The 22,500-nt window shown below is 43.1% G+C and overlaps 1 protein-coding gene across 1 annotated transcript in view; it reads right to left on the bottom strand.

Moving 5' to 3' along the window:
• Positions 1–22,500, bottom strand: part of piezo1 (piezo type mechanosensitive ion channel component 1 (Er blood group)) — a 110,792-nt gene that overhangs the window by 7,187 nt on the left and 81,105 nt on the right. Inside the window, exons 30-48 of the mRNA XM_083658589.1 lie at positions 21,914–21,982; positions 20,972–21,072; positions 19,969–20,113; positions 18,850–18,924; positions 18,375–18,547; positions 17,903–18,012; positions 16,454–16,795; positions 10,490–10,751; positions 9,979–10,167; positions 8,590–8,778; positions 7,070–7,373; positions 6,070–6,202; positions 5,060–5,207; positions 3,773–3,925; positions 3,614–3,675; positions 3,023–3,181; positions 1,994–2,141; positions 1,642–1,830; positions 1,323–1,415 (exon numbers count right to left, since the gene is read on the bottom strand). Coding sequence (XP_083514715.1) covers positions 1,323–1,415; positions 1,642–1,830; positions 1,994–2,141; positions 3,023–3,181; positions 3,614–3,675; positions 3,773–3,925; positions 5,060–5,207; positions 6,070–6,202; positions 7,070–7,373; positions 8,590–8,778; positions 9,979–10,167; positions 10,490–10,751; positions 16,454–16,795; positions 17,903–18,012; positions 18,375–18,547; positions 18,850–18,924; positions 19,969–20,113; positions 20,972–21,072; positions 21,914–21,982 — 3,044 coding nt within the window. The remainder of the gene's footprint in view (positions 1–1,322; positions 1,416–1,641; positions 1,831–1,993; positions 2,142–3,022; positions 3,182–3,613; positions 3,676–3,772; positions 3,926–5,059; positions 5,208–6,069; positions 6,203–7,069; positions 7,374–8,589; positions 8,779–9,978; positions 10,168–10,489; positions 10,752–16,453; positions 16,796–17,902; positions 18,013–18,374; positions 18,548–18,849; positions 18,925–19,968; positions 20,114–20,971; positions 21,073–21,913; positions 21,983–22,500) is intronic.

A 22,500-nucleotide genomic window follows, 5' to 3' on the forward strand; every position in this document is an offset into this window, starting at 1 on the left:
CGCCACTTGATATCACGTTATAGACGGTTTTCACCAGAGCGCAACCCCACAGCACTTCCTTTTTCTCAGCATTCGGCAAACTGCAGAAATATTCACTCGACATCGTTACTTTTGTTTTCGCCGCTCAGCTGTATAGACGGATTTCACGGAATGGTCAGTCCTGCACTTGAATGTTTTATTTTATTTTATGTCCATAGCAAACACTGCAACAGGAAGTGGGCGGGGGTTCAATTTAGAATGTTTTTGTTGTCAAGTTAAAACCGTCTGTAGTGAAATCAGACCCGCACCTCCGCTCGTTGTAAAACACGCGCGCTCCCGAGGCGTGTGGACGAGGCGCTGCCGAGCCGCACTTCACACCAAGGTTGCCAGATAAATTTCCATAGATGTGCAGTTCCTTGGGCGGTTTTGTGCGCATTTTGGCGGGTTTTGAACTCTTTGTGCAGGAAACCGTCAGCAGTATCTGGCAACACGGCTTCACACTCCTGGGCCAGCGGCCTGCTAATCACCTGCATGAGGTGATTAGGTTCACCTGAGTGAAAAACCAAGTGGAAAGAAAAACATTTGTACGCTAAAATGTTGTCTTTTGTTGAGAAGTGAACATGTCGCTGTCAAAAGGCAAAAGAAAGGTTGATGACGAGCACAGACAGTTTCAGGAGAAGTGGGAGAGTGATAATTCTTTCGTCGAGTTCAAAGGGAATGCCGCCTGTTATTTGCAAAGAGAAAATCGCTGCACTAAAAGAATATAACCTGAAGCGAATAAGAATAAGAGAATAAGCAGGGATGCAAACTAGTCAACTTTAGGTAACAGTGAGTCACCTTTTTCATCCCAAAAAAGGGCACTTAGGTGAATGATTTTGTGTCTGCCCTGGTATCTGTCACCTTTTTAACTATCCATGACTTTGCATCCCTGAATAAGAGTCTAGTAATTACTATGTCTTTTGTCATTGTGTTTTATCTGGAGACTAAGCAGCCATAGGTTTTCGGTTGTATTAAAGCCTTTATTTTTTGTATTGAGTGATACACTTTACTCAAACACTCATATCATATTATAATACCACAGGTGTGCATAAACTACAGGTTAAGTAAAAACAAAAATGTGAAATTATTATTGGGTATCGTATCTGTTATCGGACAGGAGAAGCAGATATTTACCGGTTATCGTATCGGCTGAAAAAATCCCCCCCAAAGTCTATAAATCCCCCCTATCTGAAGAACATAAGGGGGGAATTCCCCCCCAGTTTGCAAAGTGAATTTGAAGCTCTGGGACACAGGGCAGTGGATACAGATACAGACACGCAAGACAAACTGTCATGAGTACGCACTGCGTTGGTTCCAAACTGTGTGGTGAGTTTGTCATAGTCGGCCTCTGTGAAGGGCTGGATGGACTGCTGCTGAACACTCATCGTGAAGAGGGGCTGGACACACACACACACACACACACGCGCACACGCACACGCACACACACACACGCACACACACACAACAAAACAAAATAGGCTATTTGATGATGCACATTTCAGATATTGCCGCAGCTTTTATACTGTTAGGTTGTGTTGTATTTCCTGTTTTATGATAGAACAAAGTTCCTGTGATGCAGCTTTTGAATTGCAGTAGAAATGTCCCATTTGAAATGCCGATTACCTCATATCCTCCCAGCTTGACGGTCACTGTCACATCAATAGGGTGGTTGACCACGCCCACCACTGATCTGACCAATGAGATGAAGAGGAGGGGGAACCAGATGATGCAGATCAGGAAGAAGATGATCAGTCCGCCCATGCCATACTTCACTATCTTCTTCTTCTTCTGCCCTTTAGGCTGGGGGTACCTCTGGCAACAGCAGATATGATTTATATAGATGAGTTATTGCCAAAAATAGAATGTACTACTCACATGATATGTCATGTCTTACGCTAAGCTACTGCAACACACACACACACACACACACACACACACACACACACACACACACACACACACACACACTTCCTACCTTCTCTGTCTCACGGCTACACTTGATTATGAAGATGTTGGCATAAATGTCTTCCACACACATCCAGTTGGACAGAGACAGAGTGGTATCCGTCCAAACCCAGTCCATCACCGCCCGCAGTTCCACCAGGAATGGCACCAGTCGAAACCTACACACACACACACACACACACACACACACACACGCACACGCACACGCACACACACACACACACACACACACACACACACACACACACACACACACACACACACACACAGAAATACACACAGACATACAATGTGAATTCAACACATACATATTATGATGTGACTTGAACATACATTTTCCACCTGTATTATTTGCTAGAAATGTTCTTCATATTTCCATATCCTTATGTTTATAGTGCAGTGCCTGTTTGTTGTGCTGCTGCACACAGCACTCATCCTGTACTGTTCTTCCTTCCTGCTCTCTTCCTTCTTTTGGGATATTCAGTCTTTACGTGGTCATAGAAGAAAATATTCTGTGGGTCTTTGGAAATGAATGAAAATGATCAAAAGCCTGGCGCTGGCTAGTGACTTATTCTCAAAACCTCTGGCGGGGAATGAGTATTAAGGTAAAAAAAAAGAAGAGAAGACATATTGGGGCTTTAAATTGATAGGCTACTGGATGCTCGATTTGTTCAACCCGATCTCCAAAAAAATTGTAAAATAGCAACGTTTCGTCTCCGAAATTGTAAAATGGTAACGTACGTTTCTACAGGGGTGGGCGTGGTTTACGGAGATTTTCCGTTTCTAACCCCTCCCCCTCCCCTAACCCTAAAATCTCAGAATGTTACCATTTTACAATTTTAGAGCCGAAATTGTAACATAGCAACGTTGGTCCAAAACGTTGCTATTTTACAATTGTCTGTGAGACTGTGTTGGATTTGTTCTGATTTGACTTGCTGTTCTAGAGTTAGACTTGAGACAGTAATGACATGGACTTGACCTGGTAATCTAGATCCATCTATCCATCCTTCCATCCACACACACACACATCCATCCCTACCCTTGAAAGAGGAACAGGTTGAGGTGGTTGTATTTCTTGGTGAGGAAGTTGCCGAGGATGCGGGTGGGGTATCCACAGCGGATCTGATAGGCTGACAGGCCAAAGTAGATACACTTGACACAGTACCAGAGCTGGGCCACAAAATTCTGATTGAACTTCCTGAGAGAGAGAGAGAGAGAGAGAGAGAGAGAGAGAGAGAGAGAGAGAGAGAGAGAGAGAGAGAGAGAGAGAGAGAGAGAGGTAAGAGCAAAGATTTCAAGTAAGAAGATTGTGATTCTTGAAACATAATGATGCATGCATTTTTGTTTTACTAATCACATTTAAAAAAATACATAAATACATTTGGTCTTTTTATGCGTTTGCTTTCTGCATTAGTGTGTCAGTAGACTGCTGTTTGTAGCCCATCCCCTTTTTATATAGAAACTTTACATTTAATAATTGTTGAAAGCATCTTTGTTTTATCGATTTCTTTTCTTTTTACATGTGCCTAAGACTTTTGCATAGCCCAAAATACTGCTCATTGGCTGCGATTGGACTTAGTGTGGTGATATAATGATTAACCGTGAATACGCTCAATTTGAGTAACCTCACCTCTCAGTGACAGCAGGCAGAATGAAGAACATCCACAGGTGGATCCCAAACACAAGGATCACCTAGGAATGAAGTTAACAAAAAGATGTGGTGAGTTGAGATGTGTGGTGAGATGCGACATTAAAAGTTTCATCAAAAATCCGATGGGTGGTGTCTGACCTGGAAGATGAGTTTTCCCAGGACGGTCTTACGGAGGTACAGCGCTCGGTCGATGATCATGGTGCTGAACTGGATCAGCAGCATCACCAGGAAGGCCTCAGGGACCTGGTCCTCTGACAGGCTGGACGCTATGTCAGCTGCTGCACTGTGTTTCTGAGGAGAGGAGAGGAGAGGAGAGGAGGGGAGGGGAGAGGAGAGGAGAGGAGAGGAGAGGAGGAGAGGAGGGGAGGGGAGAGGAGAGGAGAGGAGAGGAGAGGAGGGGAGGAGAGAGGAGAGGTGGAGGAGAGGAGGGGAGAGGAGAGGAGGGGAGAGGAGAGGAGAGGAGGGGAGAGGAGAGGAGGGGAGGGGAGGAGAGAGGAGAGGTGGAGGAGAGGAGAGGAGAGGAGGGGAGAGGTGGAGGAGAGGAGAGGAGGAGAGGAGAGGAGAGGAGAGGAGAGGAGAGGAGAGGAGAGGAGAGGAGAGGAGAGGAGAGGAGAGGAGAGGAGAGGAGTGGAGAGGAGAGGTTTTATGTTGTCATTTAACATGTATTTATTAAAGATATACAAATAACTTTTTTTTTTAATAGTGTGCAAATTTGTGTCTGTTTTTTGTGTGGAAAAAGACGTTCACATACATTTTGGACTATTAGGCGGCGTTCACACCCAAAGCGCTTTTTTCAGTCAGAACGCTATGAAAATCATGTTGAGAGCGCTTCCATTGTGCACAAAACACAGCACACGGACCGGTTTTTTTGTGCCCCGTTTGTTTTCCCCTGTTCTGATCTGTGCAGTACAGATCAGAACACAACGACCACAAGGACGGTAGCCAGCTGGTTTTGTCTGTTTGATGTTGTTCACTGTCAACATGAAAGCCAGATTATTGCTAATTTTGGCAGCAGCAGAGGTTGAAAATCCCTCGGGAGGAGAAAAGGTAGGAAGAGTGAAAAAGACGAACAGGGCGCTTTTGTTGGGCCTCAATGTTAAACTTTTCTCATCTTAAAAACGCCCACAGCGCTCCTCCAAAAACAACAGACGCCACCAGCGCTGAAACGCCAGGTGCGTTCATTAAAAGAGGAGCAAGTCTAGCGCGTCCTTACATAGAGAATTAATTGCAGAAAGACGCTGGCAGTTCCAAAAACGTGTTTGGTCTGAATGTAGCCTCACACTTGGCGAGAACACAGTGAACAGTAATGAACGGCATCATTTACAGTATATAACCAGACAGGCCAAATAACAGAATACGTTTCAGGAGGAGAGCAGTGCTTCTCTTCCTCCTTTACTTCAATCCATCCATCCATCCATCACTCACCCCAAAGGCCCAGAATCCAAAGATGATGATGATGAAGTCGATGACATCGGTCAGGAACATGAAAGCGTAGACGTCTGTAGCAGCACGATACTCAGCGTGGAGGATATCACTAACGAAACACTGAGCTGGCCTGTAAACACTATAAGCACTGGAGAGGAAAGGATAGAGCAGGGGAAGATGTGAAAGAACGAGAGAAAGAGAAAGAAGCTGGAATCAGGATCGGAAGGAAGCCTGGTAGCTAAAAGAGCAGGTGGTGAACAATACAGTAGTGTAGATTTTCTTTTTCTTTTCTTAACTTGACAGATTTTTTTTTGGGCAATATTGAGGACATTCTGGAGAAGCCTATTTCCGCCATTCAATAAAATAAACAAGGCTAGGTCGTAACGTAGCATTATGGCCAGTGCGATAAAAGCGTTCATGAGCAAGTGGACATAATTATTGACCAAGATCTGACATCACTGATGATGTCATAGGCACTGGTGACATTGTGACATCATTGTGATGTCATCAGTGAGTGATGTCATCAGTGATGCAAAGTTGTGCAATTGTGCATGCCAATAGGGCAGAGATGATGTCATAGGCACTCATGATGCCATAGGCATTGTAACATCATCAGTGATGTCACCTGTGCAATGATTTTTGGTTACATTCACTGATGACATTACAATGATGTCACAATATATATGAGAGCATCAGTGATGCAAAGTGCAAAGGAGTGCAGCAGACATCTCTCAACAGAAGTGGAACCCAAATCAGCACTCAAATCGGCATGCAAATTGGACTGGACAAAGCCAGATATAGGGCCCGCTTGCGCTGGCCAAAAATGACTTAATTCTGACTTTATATCTCAAAAGTCAAAATTCAGAGATAAAAAGTCAGAATTGCGAGAAGTGTGAGTGTTTATTTGATTGAGTGTCAGGAATGGGCTTCTGTAATTTTGTCACTCCTCTTCGGCCTTTCTAATTCTTTCTAATTCTGGGACAGAAACAGGAGCTGGCAGAGCCACTCACGCAGAGACGACGGCATGTTTGATCTTCTGTCCGACAGCTCTGAATCTCTTCTCAGCTGCCTCTCTCCTCCTGCCCTTCTGCTTCTTCTTCACCGGTTCTGCACTGGGATCTGCAGCCTCGCCCAGGGACTCTGCTGGCATCGTCACAATCACACAACCTGATATCAGAGAGCACTTGACTCCACATGACAATGCTCATGAAAAATAGCAGTCGACAAGAATCAGAATCAAACAGCAAAATATGATCTGAGATTCAGCCATGTTACATACAGTCTAATCAAATTGTGTTTCTCCATCCATCCATCCATCCATCCATCCAAAACTGTAGTGTTGTTGTTGTTGTTTTGTTAATGACAATGAAAAATAGTCGGCAGTTAGGGGTTCAAAAATATGAATATGAAAATATGAAAAATATGAAAATAAATATGAATATATTCATATTTAAAATGCAATCCCTGTATAAGCCTTGTTTACAAACCTATGTATCGTTGTTGCACTACTGTACATCCCCTTATATATTCACATTTAAAAATGCAATATCTGTGTAAGCCTTGTTCACAAACCTATGTAGCGTTGTTGCACACTTACCGTACACTTTCACTGTACACTCCCTAATATATTCATATTTAAAAATAGCCACTTTACTACATTGTATATAGCACAGTCACCACATTGTATATAGCAGTCACTGTAAAAACATTTTTTGCTTATGTCCAACAAAGTATTCTTGCCTTGATCGCCTTGACTATATTGTGTAACCTTCTTTCTCCTTTTTTGTCTCTATATGTGTGTACTTGTGTACTCTGTGTGTACTTGAGAGCAAAGCTAACCGGAGCCCAATTCCTTGTATGTGTTTGCATACTTGGCCAATAAAGCTGATTCTGATTCAATGTCTTGCTCAAGGACACTTCAACACGTAATATGGCTATAAGGAACACAGGGATAATGAAAACATGTCAATGACAACAGTTGCAGTTCCCTCATGTAGTCGAGCGACGAACCTTTGCTGGGCTGTTTAGGTTTTTTCTTGCGGAAGCGGATGCTGCTGCCTTTCTTTGCCGGTGCGTCTCCCTCCTCGGTTCCTCCGGCGATCTTACCCTCCCTCGACCCGGTGAGGGGGTCCGACCCGTCTCTCGACCCGGTGAGGGGGTCCGACCCGTCTCTCGACCCGGTGAGGGGGTCCGACCCGTCCCTCGACCCCGTGAGGGCGTCCTTTGGCTCGGTGGGCACCGGCTCAGCTGTGGGGGGTTCTGCTGGGGTGGCGGCTGCGGAGCTCGTGCTCGGTTCAATGCAGTCCAGGTTAGCCTGGGTTGATGAACAATGTAGTTTATCAATGTTAATTTGGACTTTGTGCGAATTTAACGAATGATAGCATGTACGCAACTAAGCCTAAGATTCAGATTCACTTTTATTGCCACAGTAGGTCATCAGATTACAAGGAATTTGACTTCATGTAAGTATGCAGCGTAGTGGTCACATGACTTAGTGTAAGTATAGTCGGAAGACAAAAACAATACAGAAAGACAATCACAAAAGATTAGGTGGTCCAATATATATTCTTATATATAAGTGAGGTATGATGGGGGGGGGGGGGTGGGGGAAGGGTTCCTATTCGGGGGGCTTTCGAGCCTTGAGGCATTTAATTGGTAGCGGCTGCAGACAGTTGTGGCTGGGCGACCTTAAAGGAGAATTTCGGTTTTTTGAACCTGCAGCCCTCTCCTCACATAAATTATGATCTGATGACTCACCCAGTGCTCTCCGCAGCGTTTATGTCGTCCTAGGCGTTGTTTTGAGATCAAGCCACTCCTAGAATGGAGCTCCGTGAGGGCCAAGTGGCAGCATGCTTTTCCTCCATTTAAATAGACAGTTTTATTCCCGTTTTCGACGCATATCGTCATAAACTGTTCCCTAAGGAACGATCAGACTGCATTTCTCCCCCTCGCTCTTTTCACTAGTTACAGGCAGCCCATTTTTGCCTGTCGGGTCAGTGAGAGACACAACTCTCATCTGGAAAGTCTCGCGGGACAAAAACGCTGCGGAGAGCACTGGGTGAGTCGTCGGATCATAATTAATGTGAGGAGAGGGCTGCAGGTAAAAAAAAACGAAATTCTTTAATTATTTACAGCGGGCACATTTACCTGGGTCAGTGCCACAATGTTTTTCTGGCACAATGCCACTAAATACGGTAAATATGAATAAACATTGTATATTTTTATATGGAATAGCCTTGTTATATTTGTTATATAAGTTTATATATTCTCCAAAGAAAATTACAGGGGGTGCTTTGGGGGAGGTTGGCAAATTCCTGGGGTAACTCAAGCGCCTCCTAGCGCCCCCTTGCCCGCCGCACCTGCAATTAATAATTTTTATCCAGTGAAAATAATATGTTTGACATATCTTGGAAATGAGGCTGCTTATGCTCTCATGTGATGTCACTGCATTGATTGGTCGCCAAGTGAGCATTCTATTATAATCATTTATTAGTTATTGATCACACCTTTTTGCAATATTTTGCACACACCTTTCCCTTTTCCGAGTCTTCCAGGTCTACCAGGCTGGGCGTGGTGCTGCTTCTGCCCTCCCCTTCCTCTCCTTTCCCCTCCTTCCTCATGCTCTCCGTCTCATCCTTTTCTTTTTTCTCCTTGCCCTTGCCCTCTGCTGAGGGGCTCTGCTCCTCCAGGGGGCCCTCGTGGTCCCACAGGCCATAACGCTGCACGCACGCACACGCACACGCACACACACACACACACACACACACACACACACACACACACACACACACACACACACACACACACACACAATACATGTGCAAGGCTATAGTTATTTTTTTTATACATATAGTTATATAGTATATAGTTATATAGTTAAACAGTATAGTTATCATCGTATAGTCAGACTCTACAGTGAAGTGACACATTTTTGAACAATCATTTAACTAGGTATAAATAACCAGAATTATCCTACAAGGGCTGCCCATAGACATCCAGTGTAGTATGGAGGAATTCTGAAATAAATATCATATCCATTAGGGGTAATTATTAATCGATAATCGATGACTTGCCGTTAAGAAGTTGATTGATCAACTTATGTTAACCGATGAATCGACGGCTATTTGCTATTAGTATCATTTTTGCTGAAAGGGCGAAATTTTACTTTCACTGCTTATAGAGAGGAAGAAGAAAGCCAAGCAAGCAGGCTCAAAGAGTTTTAACCAAAAAAGACAATGAACAGTCTTCATTGTAAACATTGTAATACAATGTTGAAATCCAGCATGTCTACAAGCACAATGACAGCTAATGCAGGAAGTTTGGTTTGTTGATGAACTTGTTGACTAGGCCTAAAGACATTTGAAAAAACACACATTTTGTATTTTCTATTTTGTATGTCAAAAGCTGCTTTTATATCATGATTAATTGATCATTAATTAATCGATTAAGGAAATGTATTAAAATTTGCATCCCTAATATCCATTGTATCAGAGGTGGACAACACTGACTGGACCAGGTGCCAACTTTAATAAAGGCCATATATTGGCAAACTAGTTTTAGACTTCTAGACCCAATGTAGACTTCCCTTGCTTTCTGGTTGCAGGATGTAACCAGGAAGCTCTTGTCCTTCCAGGAGTCTAAGGCCATGTTCACATTACAGGCAAATCTGATTTGTTGATCAAGTCATTAATCATCATTATCTTGATTGGTTTCCCAAATCTGATTTGGGAGTGTGTCCGCACTGCCACAAATCTGATTTTCAAGTCGGATCTGTGTGTCCAGACCTCCATATGTGGTTTGGGACAAGTGACACAAATCAGACTTGGAGCGTCCAGACTCATAAAACCAATCTGGATAGAATCATTAATAGGTCACTAAAGTTCACAAATCAGATTAGTCCTAGTCTGAACATTCCATACCATGAGCAGTGACCGGTGGAAGAACAGCGCCAGCAGCTGTAGCAGATCGTATCTGATGTAGTTGTCTGTCTTCTCCAGGCCCAGGATGCGAGGTGGAAAGAAGGGCTTGTCTTCATTCAGAGTCAGCTCATAAACGCTGTTCCAGGGAAAGAAGCCGAACTGGAACAGGTACTTTACCACCACCATCACCTGGGAAAACCACAGGAGGAAACACGTCACTCCCTACCAACCACACAGTACAATTCAAGAATATACTGCGCACTTTTAAAACACAGTTAGGTCAGTTAGAGATTTTTGGAATCTTTTTTTCCAACACTGTCAGAGTTATTATATTGCCTAAGCCCCTCCCTCTGTCTATCTCTCAACTTAAATCAGCGTAGGCTATAATTGCTGGCAGGCCTTACAGCAGCGAAAAAGACCCACACTGATGCTAGCAGTACAAGAAAGCGGAACGTTGACCTAGGTCCTGAAAAGGGGTGGGGCTTAGGAAAGGTCTAAATTGCACGTGTACCTCTGTGTAGACGATAACGGTCATCCAGAACCTCTTGGTGGGCCTCGGAACAGCCAGCATGGCCCATAAGAACACCAGTATGGGCAGGATCACGGATATGACCGAGGCGGTGACCACGTTGTTTAGCACGATGATGAAGTAGCAGACGAGCTCGGAGTTTGCAGCCAGCAGGTTGTACATGGCGAACAGCAGCTTCAGCAGGCGGCTCTGGCCACCGTAGAACTCCCGACTCTGCTCCAACTCCTCTATGAAGAACCTATTCCTGCAGAGAGAGAGAGTTATTCATTTATCACAAGATTATTTCCATTTAGTGCACCCTGCAAGAATCCCTTATCCATCCATCCATTTATTCCACCAATTTATTCAAAATGCTGCAGCCCGCCTTGTTTTCAACCTACCAAAAGTCTCCCACATCACCCCCCTCTTTCATGAACTTCACTGGCTTCCCATCATTGCAAGGATCAAATTCAAAACACTAGTTCTGGGCTACACAGCAGTTCACCACTCAGCCCCACCATACAGTACCTACAACCCATGGTCAGTTTCCAGATCCCTCACCGCTCACTCCGACCCTCCACTAGCTCAGGACGCCTTGCCCCCCCCCCCCCCCACGTGGTTTTAACAGCTCCCGATCACGACTTTTTCCCCATCTTGCACCAAAATGGTGGAACGAGCTCCCCTCTACAATAAGAACGGCCGAATCACTACCCATTTTCAAAAAACAGTTAAAAACCCATCTTTTCAGACTTCATGTTGCCCCCCTGTAAACCCTCTCTAGCTCCTATGCACTTTGATTCTTATGCACTTTTATCTCTTCTCTCTTGCTATCCTCCTTGCTATCTTATCCGCACCTCTATTGTCTGTAAATGTATTTAATCTAATTGCTGTTTATACATTTGTTCGTTTAAAACTTTTATTTATTTTTTATTTTTATTTTTTATGATCAATTATTTATTCGTATTTTCATAAACAATACAGTCCACACACCAAAAGAACCACAAATATATAACAAACAAATAAAGACATACAAACAAAAATCAAACTAAACCTAACCACTATTCTAAGGAAAGAAAAGAAAAACAGTGTCACATCAGCAGCCCACAAACACCATTGCAAAAGCCCCCGGCATAAACATCAGCTTAAATAAAATAAAATAAAACATCTTCCCATCATAGTCCATTCACAAAATCCAAATATTTCCCCCATTTCTGAACATATTTCTCCGACTGGTTAATGAGACGAAGAGAGAGTTCCTCGTATGCTGCCACCGTCCCCAGCTGAGAGAGCCATACATTCACTGAGGGTAAATCAGCCGACTTCCACTCATGAACTAGAATTTTCCTGCCAAGCATAAGAGCTGTATGGATCCAGTCTGCTTCAGACTTGGGGAGGTTGTGCAATGGTAGAGGATCACCAAGAATAAACAAACTAGGAGAGAATGGAACATCCTGCCCAATTATCCCTTTAATTTTTTCGTGAATGGCTGTCCAAAAATATTGGGCTTTAGGGCAAGCCCACATAAGGTGTACCAGAGTACCATCCGTGATGTTACATCTCCAACACTCTGGGCTCTCCCTCAGCTTAGCTCTGAATAGCTTTACAGGAGTCCAATAGATTTTATTTATAATCTTAAACTGGATCAGTCTTGTTTTAATCTCCCTAGACACTTTCTTTACATTCCTTAAGATTTTTTTCCATGTCTCATCAGAAAATGACATATTCAAATCAACTTCCCAACCCACTTTAAGAAAACCAAACTTAGTATCTGATTGAGTCAAAAGCATGGAATAGTATTTTGAAGCTTCGTGTCCACTTCCAAATAACTCCAGAATTAAAGAGGGAGTATTCGAGTTCAGAGGTTTGGAAGGAGGCAGTCCGAATGTCTGAATTAACAGATGCCTCATTTGACGATACCTCCAGCCCTGGCTTTCAGGTAAATCAAACTGTTGTTGTAAAGCAGTAAATGATTTTATATTGTCCCCCAGGTAAAGGTCCCCCAAAACAAGGATGCCCCTATCCACCCAGACCTTCCAAATAAATGGTTTCTTATCTATATTAAGCTTAGCGTTCAGCCAGATACCTGAAGACAAATTCAAAAAAGGATCAAAATTTAGTATTACAGCCGACCTTTTCCAAATCCATTGCATATGCTGGAGTATTGGGTGAGTCTGGGCATCCTTCGGCAATTTTGCCGATATATAATAAATAGAGGGGATAGCCTCACAGAGGGCCTTTTCCATAGAAAACCACGGTGGAGCGCGCTCAGGAGGTAGAGTCCAATGGGCCAGGTGCCTCAAACCAAAAGCCTGATAGTATAAAAGCAGATTTGGAATACCTAGTCCTCCCTGGTCCACTGGCCTCTGTAACCTACGCAAGTTAATTCTAGGGCGCTTATTGTTCCAGAGAAATGTATTACAAAGCCTATCGAACTGCTTAAAGTACCTCAGAGGAATCCTTATTGGCAGTGCCTGAAGTAGGTAATTAAACTTTGGTACACAAGTCATCTTCACAATGTTAGCCTTACCCCACATTGAAATTAAAAGGGGGGCCCATCTCTCTATATCTACTTTAAATTGACCTAGCAATGGCTCAAAATTTATACTAATTAGCTCTGAGAGCTTAGGGGGGAAGGTTATGCCCAGATATCTAATGCCCTCCGTGGGCCATCTAAAGTTTCCAGACTGAAACAAGGATTTGGGGCAATAAGCCGTTAGTGGAAGAGCTTCCGATTTCAGCCAGTTAACTTTATAGCCTGAGAGCTTGGAAAATGAGTCTATTATCTTAAATAATGCAAAAAGGGACCTCTCTGGATCTGAAACAAATAGAAGAATGTCATCTGCATACAACATCAGCTTATGCAAATCCTGACCAATCTGTATACCAGGGAAAGCTGGGTCTAGGCGAATAGCTGAAGCTAGAGGCTCTATTGCCAGGGCGAAGAGCCCAGGGCTCAAAGGATCCCCCTGTCTTGTCCCCCGCCCTAATTCAAAAGGAGGTGAAATAATACCATTGGTCAGGACTGCAGCTTGAGGCCGAGTATATATTAACCGTATCCAATCAATAAATGTATTACCGAAGCCAAAGGACTTCAAAGTCAAAAACAAATAACGCCATTCTACACGATCAAAGGCACGTTCTGCATCAAGAGAAATGGCTGCCATAGGCATCTGTTCATTCTGTGTAGCCCACATTATATTAATTAGACGTCTAACATTATCGACATAATTGCGGGAATGAATGAAGCCGACTTGATCTTTATGTATTAGATAGGAGATAACTTTATCCATTCTCTTAGCGAGGATCTTCGAGAGAATTTTTCCATCACACCCAACTAAGCTAATAGGCCTATAACTTTTACAGTCTAATGGGTCTTTCCCTTTTTTTTAAATCAAAGTAATAAGTGCCTCTGACAAAGTCCGGGGTAGGGAACCCCGTTCTAATGACTCACTATACATATCAAGTAATAATGGAGCTATTTCTGCAGCATAGCAGTGATAGAATTCTGCTGAAAACCCATCTAAGCCAGGTGATTTAGCTAATGGTAAGTTATGTATGACCTCCAAAATCTCCTCTACAATAATAGGAGCATCCAGCATAGCACGTTGCTCCTCAGAGAGAGAGGGGAGATTTATATTAAGCAAAAATAAAGTTATCTCCTCATCCTCTGCAAGTGATTCTGAAGTATAGAGTTGAATATAAGAGTTCCTAAATGTATTATTAATTTCAGTTACATCAGAGACCAAACTACCCCCCTGTGCCCTAATAGCCGGAATAGCGCTCATAGACTCCCTTTGTTTAATATAATTGGCCAGCATCCTACCCGCTTTGTCCCCCTCTTCGTAGTGTTTCTGTCTGGCTCTAAACAGCGCAAACTCTGCCCTTTCAGTAAGAATGGAATTAAACTCGTATTTCAGTCTGGTCAGAGCTATAAGATTAGAGGAAGTCATGTCGTTCGCATATGAACTCTCTGCTACTTTAATTTGTTTATCCAATTCAACTTGTTTTGCAATGTTAGCCTTTTTCCTGTAGGATGCATATTGTATAATATAACCTCTAAGAAAGGCTTTCATAGCCTCCCAAGCTACTCCTGATGAAGGGGCAGAGGGTAAATTTGTTTCTTTAAACATATCTATCTGTGCCCTCAGGGCCTCTTTAAAATTATCTTCCTGCAGCAAACTGGAATTAAATCTCCATCTAGGGGTCCTACGAGCCTTACTAAAGGGGAGGATACTCAGCATCACTGGAGCATGGTCAGACAAATGAATACTACCAATAGCACAGGAGAGTGTAGAGGAGACCATTGAGGTGGATATTAAAAAAAAATCAATTCTAGAGTAAACCTTATGAGGAGCAGAATAAAAAGTAAAGTCCTTTGCTAAAGGGTTATACAGACGCCAAATATCTACAAGCCCCAAACCTATCCTCATATCCTGCAAAGGGTTAGCAGGCCTACGGGGGCGCTGTACTGGTGGGCCACGGTCAAGAATGGGATCAAACACCTGGTTAAAATCACCAGCCAGCAGGATTGGAAAATCGCCCATATCGCCCAATTTACGTTCTAATAACCCAAAAAAAGAAGGATCCAACTGGTTCGGAGCATAAACAGAGCCAAGAATAACAGAGTGGCCTTGAATTTCAGCAAGGACAATTACAATCCTCCCAGCATCATCCCTAGTCTCTCTTAGACATTTAAACTGCACATGCTTATTAATCAGAATAGCAACCCCTCTACTCTTTGAAGTGCCACTAGCTGCATACACCGTTCCAACCCAGCCCCGACGTAATTTCTTAGCTTCATGGTCAGACAAATGCGTTTCTTGTAAATATGCTATATCACATTTCTTAGATTTAATAAAGGCTAACACTTTCGTCCTCTTGACTACGTTGTTAAGGCCCTTAACATTGAAGCTCATAAGGCTTAACCCATTATTAATGCTAGGGTACATATTTATTTTGTGGAAAAATCTGTTCACTGCCGTGTGACCTTAAAAACAAAACACCCACCAACATCACAACAAAAACAAACAATGTGTAGGAGAGAAACTTTCCCTCAAAAAGAGACTGCATTGATACTGAGATAATAAAAACAACAACAATCAGAAACAAAATAGACAAAACAGACCACCCAACAACCAAACGATTAACGAGAATAAAAAAAAGAAAAAGAAAAAAAACGAAAAAAAAATGACCTTTGTCAAGCTAACTAAGCTGTAGGCCTAAGCTAAATGGAAAACTAAACAAAAAAGAAATGTAGTCCGTGATTCATTAGGAAGCGGCTGCCTTCCAAATCCCACAGCATTAGATTCATATAGAGCGAAATAATAACAGAATGATGCTACATCATATAATAACCCCCCCCCCCCCAACACACACACACATCACACACACACTCGCACACACACAATAGGCTACAGACACTGCTGCAGATATTGCACTCGGCAGAAAACCTATAGTTCTATTTATTTTTTATTTTTATTGCTGTGTTATAACCTGGTTGTATGTCGCTTTGGATAAAGGCGTCTGCCAAATATCAATCAAGTAAAGTAAAGTAAAGATGACTGAATTTAAATTCTGTTTTCTTAATTTGTGAATCCTAGAATAAGAATGCAAAGTGTGAGTGAGTGAGTGAGTGAGTGGGTGAGTGAGTGAGTGAGTGAGTGAGTGAGTGAGTGAGTCAGTCAGTCAGTGAGTGGGTGAGTGAGTGAGTGAGTGAGTGAATGAGTGAGTGAGCAGAATTGTGTTCAGCCACAGCTGAATCTTTCAGCAAGTGTAAAGAGCACCCCCTGCGGGTGACCGAATGGAGCTGGATTTTTAATTAGCTAATTAATTAGGTACTCAGATTTCATAAAACCGCTGCACAAACGATAGCGCCTGTACGACGATAGGGCCCTACTGTGTCAGCAGTTCATTCATATGAATCTGGTTCATTCTCAGCATTTAGTCATGCACCTCCACAGTATCTACCTATCTCCCAGTAGTTCGCTGGCTGTTCTGGAGTGTCTGTGTTGGTTTGACGGCTCTGGTACCAGTTCCATACTACTAGATGGAGGCTCTGGTACCAGTTCCATACTACTAGATGGAGGCTCTGGTACCAGTTCCATACTACTAGATGGAGGCTCTGGAACCAGTTCCATACTACTAGATGGAGGCTCTGGAACCAGTTCCATACTACTAGATGGAGGCTCTGGAACCAGTTCCATACTACTAGATGGAGGCTCTGGACCCTGGATGGACTCGTCCCTGTAGAGCCTCGGCTGAGGGGTTGAGCGGCCTGCCACGGCCTCGCTATCCACCTCCAGACAACTCCTAGATACACACAAGCATAGATACACACAACTTAGTGACCTAGATACACACAAGCATAGATATACACAACTTACTGACCTAGATACACACAAGCATAAGATACAACTTACTGAAAAACTGATGATGAAAATTGTGTTTTTTTGGGGGGTACAGAATTAAAGTATTCCTCTCTTTTGAGAATAGAAAAAGCCTACAGTCTATAACCTTGTAGAATCACACTGTAATTTACCGTAAATTCCGGACTATAAGCCGCACCTTTTTTCCCGTTTTTTGGCCTTTTTTGGCCCCTGCGGCTTTTATAACGGTGCGGCTTATCTATGGATTTTTTCAAAAAAAAAAAAAAAAAAAAAAAAAAAAATCTCTCTTTTTTAGCACTCTTTCTAACTATAAATCCACTTCTGTTTTAATTTCCTCTCTTGCCCTCTTTTCACCACACTGTATGACACTGTATGACACTGTATGACACTGTGTGCACTGTAAATAACAACACAGGTGGTGTTGTGTTATGTTGTTTTGTTGAAATGTTAATAAATGGGAGCATTACATATGGTAATTAAACATTAAAACACAATAAAAAAAAAAAAAAAAAAAAAAAAAATACCATTAAAACACCCGCGGCTTATAGTCCGGTGCGGCTTATATAAGAAAAAAATAGTCAACTTTGCAGGTGCGGCTTATACACCGGTGCGGCTTATAGTCCGGAATTTACGGTAGATCCAAAAGTTGTGCTGCTTTAGCAACAAGAAGGGAAATATATATGGTTCACATCTCAAATGTCTTTTAAATCAATTAGTCACAGTACCAGTAAAAATTGTAGAAATGATTAGGGAATGATTTGCCAAACATAAATAAGCATGATGTGGGCCGCTATTATAAAGCCAATGTTTACAGTGGTTAACAAGTGGTAAATGAGTTTTGCAAAAGATAAATGCTCATTATCTATTATCCTCTTATGAGAGTTACTATACAACATAATTAATTAGTGATTAAATAATGTACACTATATTATGTGGTAAAAATCACAATGTGCTAGTTCCATTTTTCATTGCTTTCTCAACGCTTGGAAAGTGGAAATGTATGCAATGTCAATGTGTCAAACAAACAAACCTGGATCTGTTGGTGTTTTCTGTATCTGTCACGTCCAAACAGGTCTCCAATGTGGGACTCTCACTGCCTTCGGATAGCTGGTCATCCATAGACTCTGCCGCTGTGTTCTGCTGTTTGAACGCATACACATGCACACGAACACACACACACACACACACACACACACACACACACACACACACACACACACACACACACACACACACACACACACACACAGAGAGAGAGAGAGGTTACTGTGTGTGTGTGTGTGTGTGTGTGTGTGTGTGTGTGTGTGTGTGTGTGTGTGTGTGTGCGTGTGCGTGTGCATGTGTGCGTGTGCGTCAAGTGTTACTGAGCGTTAAATCTATAGATCTGTCTTTCCTGTCAAGGAGTGTGTGTTACCTGTCCTATCTTGTGTATGAGCAGGTAGCGTTCGTACTGTGTGTGTGTGTGTGTGGGGGGGGGGTGTGTGTGTGTGTGTGTGTGTTACCTGTCCTATCTTGTGTATGAGCAGGTAGCGTTCGTTGCAGAGAACAGTGGAAGTGTCTCTGTACTGTTTCGTCAACAGATCGAGCCACTGGCGCAGTCCATCCACCATGGCGAGAAGGATAGCCAATAAGAACCTCAGTATGTCCAAGATCCTCTGCACCATCGCCCCGTGACCTGGACAACAGGAAACACAATGCAAGACGGTGACAATCATTTTTCTGTTTTTTGGGGTGGGCGCTATTTCTGGAGATTTGTATGTGAATTCTAAGTGAATATAAATATAAATATATTTTCCAAATTTTTTCCTCTATTTGTCTAGTTTTGTAATCCGTGTTTTATATGGACCCCAGGAAGACTAGCCTGTCACCTGAGTGTTGTTGAAATAAGACTTTTACAATCACAAACATATCAGTTGTTTTTCCAGAATTAGCCAAATCGGATCAATTCAAAATCTCATGTGGGAAATGTGAACGTACCAGACTCCTGCTCTTCGTTGTCCTCCCCCTCCTCATGGATCACAGGCTCCTCAAACACATCGTTGTCCTCACAACCTATCTCACACACACACACACACACACACACACACAGACACACAGACACACGCGCACGCACGCACGCACGCACGCACACACACACACACACACACACACACACACACACACACACACACACACACACACACACACACACACACACACACACACACACACACACGCACGCACACACCATCAATCTGTTAGCCTGTGTGTGCACTGTGTGCAGTCTTGGGCCCAAATGACCCCACCTGAGAAGGTGGCATACTGAAAACCAGCGTGATGGGAGGAGCTAAAGACTTATAAGTAGAATGGTACGACACTACCTGACTGTGCCAACAATGCCCTAAAGAAACGGACCGGCACTCTCCAAACCCGAAGCCAAGCGCAAGGAATTGGGTCGAGCCAGAGAAACTCAGCAGCGAACTGCCGAGGAAATCGGAGGGAAGATTGGAACTCCAACTGTAATGCAGGTGATACATAACAAAATGGGGACTAATCACTAGCCTGGGTGAAGCCAGCCTTCATCGTGGCGTCACAGACTATGCCTGTAACGTAAGTTTCGTTCTTCGTGACTGATAGTACATAGAGGTCACGTGGAGGCTGGGTTCACCCAGGTTAACTAATCACTATGTTTTGAATTGATTTTTGTAATTGATTTTTAATTGATATTTGAAAGTGTATTGGCTAAACCTTGTGTAGAATATGTATGTATGTAGAATGTAGTGGTATAGAGTGGTATCAGGTAAAATTTGACTTTCCCATTTGTATTTACCATGATATTGGGTCATTCAAGCGCCCTCTACCTGTAACTGCCTGTAATTTCCCAACAGCATTTGGGGGAGCAACTGTGGAATCTAGGATTCCTGGGCTCGCCCTCGCAGCCTAGGCATCGCGTGCTCGATTCCTAGGCTCGCCCTCGCAGCCTAGGCATCGCGTGCTCGATTCCTAGGCTCGCCCTCGCAGCCTAATTTCTCAGCATCATGTTTGTACTTTGGAAATGTTTGTCAGTTGAAAGAAAGCTGTCCCAGGGACTCGTGCTGAGATAGAAGCAGCTCTGACCTGGCACTGGACAAGGTGCCTGTTGCAAAGCCAGTGTCTCTTCTGTCGCCTCCTCTTGTCTCTCTGGCCTCCTCTGCTCTCTCTGCCGTCTCTGGCGGTCTCCCAAAGCAGCCTTCACGCTGGTGACCCACGCCTGGTAGGCCAACTGATTGGGAAGGAGAAAAAGTATATTTCTGCAGTATTTTCTTCCACGATAACATACACAGATTACAGATTACATACACACTGATTCTCAACCATTTTCATATCACGGACCCATCATTCAGTCCACATTAGAGCGATCCTGCACTCAATACACTGGCTCCTGTCTCCTCCACTCCACTCCCAATTATTATTATTATTATTCATAAATCTGGGAACATTTTTATTCTTAGATGTGATTTTGTCCATATGAGATAACAGTGAAAGTATGATCAGAATATGATACAGTATCACACTAGAGCATGTTAAATTGAACAAGCTGTGTGTATTGATGAAAAGTATGGATTACAGCATTAATGAGGTGTACAAAATTACAGCATTAGAAGTTATTGAGACAAAGGAAGAGTTACTGCAGAATATATGATTTGGAAATATATCATAAATACAAAATATATGCAGTATGAAATGGAAATATATACCGGTAGTCATGGCTATGTGTTATAACAAATGAGAGGGATATGGAAATATGAAAAGGCGTGAATTTGAGCATTTGTTAAATACTGATGTGTTGGCATAAATCAAACCAATATTTTATCAAAACAAATGAAAGACAACATAATGGCCTCCTATTTTAATTGATGTCAACAACTGAGAGAGTTGTTGAACTTTCTGAAAGATAGGACAAATCTAAGAAAATAATTTTCCCATTCCGGCTTCGCAGACACAGCCAATCGTGCCTGTATGGATGCCCGACCAAGCCGGAGGTAACACGGGGGCGCGAACCTGTGACCCTCGTGTTGGTAGGCAGGGAATCTACGGCTAGACTACCCGGACGCCCCCGGCCCACTCATGTCTTACTGACCTGACAGGCGGTCTGTTTCTGAGGCTTCTGGTCTTCGGATTGCATGTCCTCTTCATCCTCACTGTCTGATTCAAACAGGTAATACTCTCCTGAGTGGAGCACTGCAGGGGAAAACAACAGGTAATACTCTCCTGAGTGGAGCACTGCAGGGGAAAACAACAGGTAATACTCTCCTGAGTGGAGCACTGCAGGGGAAAACAACAGGTAATACTCTCCTGAGTGGAGCACTGCAGGGGAAAACAACAGGTAATACTCTCCTGAGTGGAGCACTGCAGGGGAAAACAACAGGTAATACTCTCCTGAGTGGAGCACTGCAGGGGAAAACAACAGGTAATACTCTCCTGAGTGGAGCACTGCAGGGGAAAACAACATGTCAAAATCTCCTCTTCCTCCTCTCTGTACGATTCAAACAGGGGCTGTTCTCCTCCACTGAAAAGTGTAAAGGCATTCAGGCAGATATACTTGCTTTTAACTACGCATGTGCGTGCAACATGATGGTTGCCTCGTGTATCTTGTGTCTGTTGGAGCATACGCCTAGCGTTCATTTGAATAGGATGTGCGCGACCGACGCTCCAAACGGACGCAGGATACGCACGCGAACGTATAGCCAAAAGCAAGACTATCTCCGGCCTGAGGGGTCCGCTGAGTTCCAGAGCTCTCTAAAGATTTCACATGCAAGGAAAAGTGCAATGGAGTGGTGGCGAAATATCATGGATAGATGTTGCATGGGGAACAATATTCCAGCCACACCAAAATCAGCTTCTTCCAGGCATCCGTGTTTCTCCCCTCGTTTTTCCAACTGGAATACACCAAGGTTACAATTATGACTTCAAGTGTTGCTCTAGGACGGGATTATTTTCTATTCTACCAGTTTGCCCTGGTCTGCACTCTGCAGACAGACAGTGGAAGATCTGGTCAAAGAAGGAGATATATTTGTCACACCTGTAGCATGATCCATCCACGGCTGGCTCCACTTTTTCTTCTTGGAACTCTTTTTATCTTTCTTGGTCTCTGGGATGAGAGAGAATGATAGAGAAAATAATATTTAGTTTGCAAAACAGCCCACTAGACCATCTAAGTTATTTGCTGTGGTACCAATCACACTTTCTCACTGATTTCTAAGATTTTAATGAGGTGAAGCTGTCCTTACAATTGTGACTCAGCGCCTGTTGGCTAGATAGTACGAATCACAGGATTGGATACAAATGTATTTCATGCTAACAGAAAGTACTACACTATGCAGACGACACATTATTGTGTGTGTGCAATATAAGAAATGTGCACACAAGTTGTATAAAATGCTAGCCTGGTTTCAGATTCCTTAATTGCGTTCTTCCTACTTTCCCGATTTTGTCGAGCAATTCAAAGAGTCAATCGAGCCAATCCGCACCTTTGTGGGAAGGAATAAAGCAACATATTGTCTTTCCAAATTGCATATTTCTGTCAAAGTTAGTCAATATACACAGCATCAGTGAAAAGAACGTCAGAGCGGCTGGATATGTCAGTCACTAGTGGTTGGTTCAGGGAAA

This window comes from Poromitra crassiceps (assembly GCF_964638095.1).
Source record: "Poromitra crassiceps genome assembly, chromosome: 22".
Classification (NCBI taxonomy): domain Eukaryota; kingdom Metazoa; phylum Chordata; class Actinopteri; order Beryciformes; family Melamphaidae; genus Poromitra; species Poromitra crassiceps.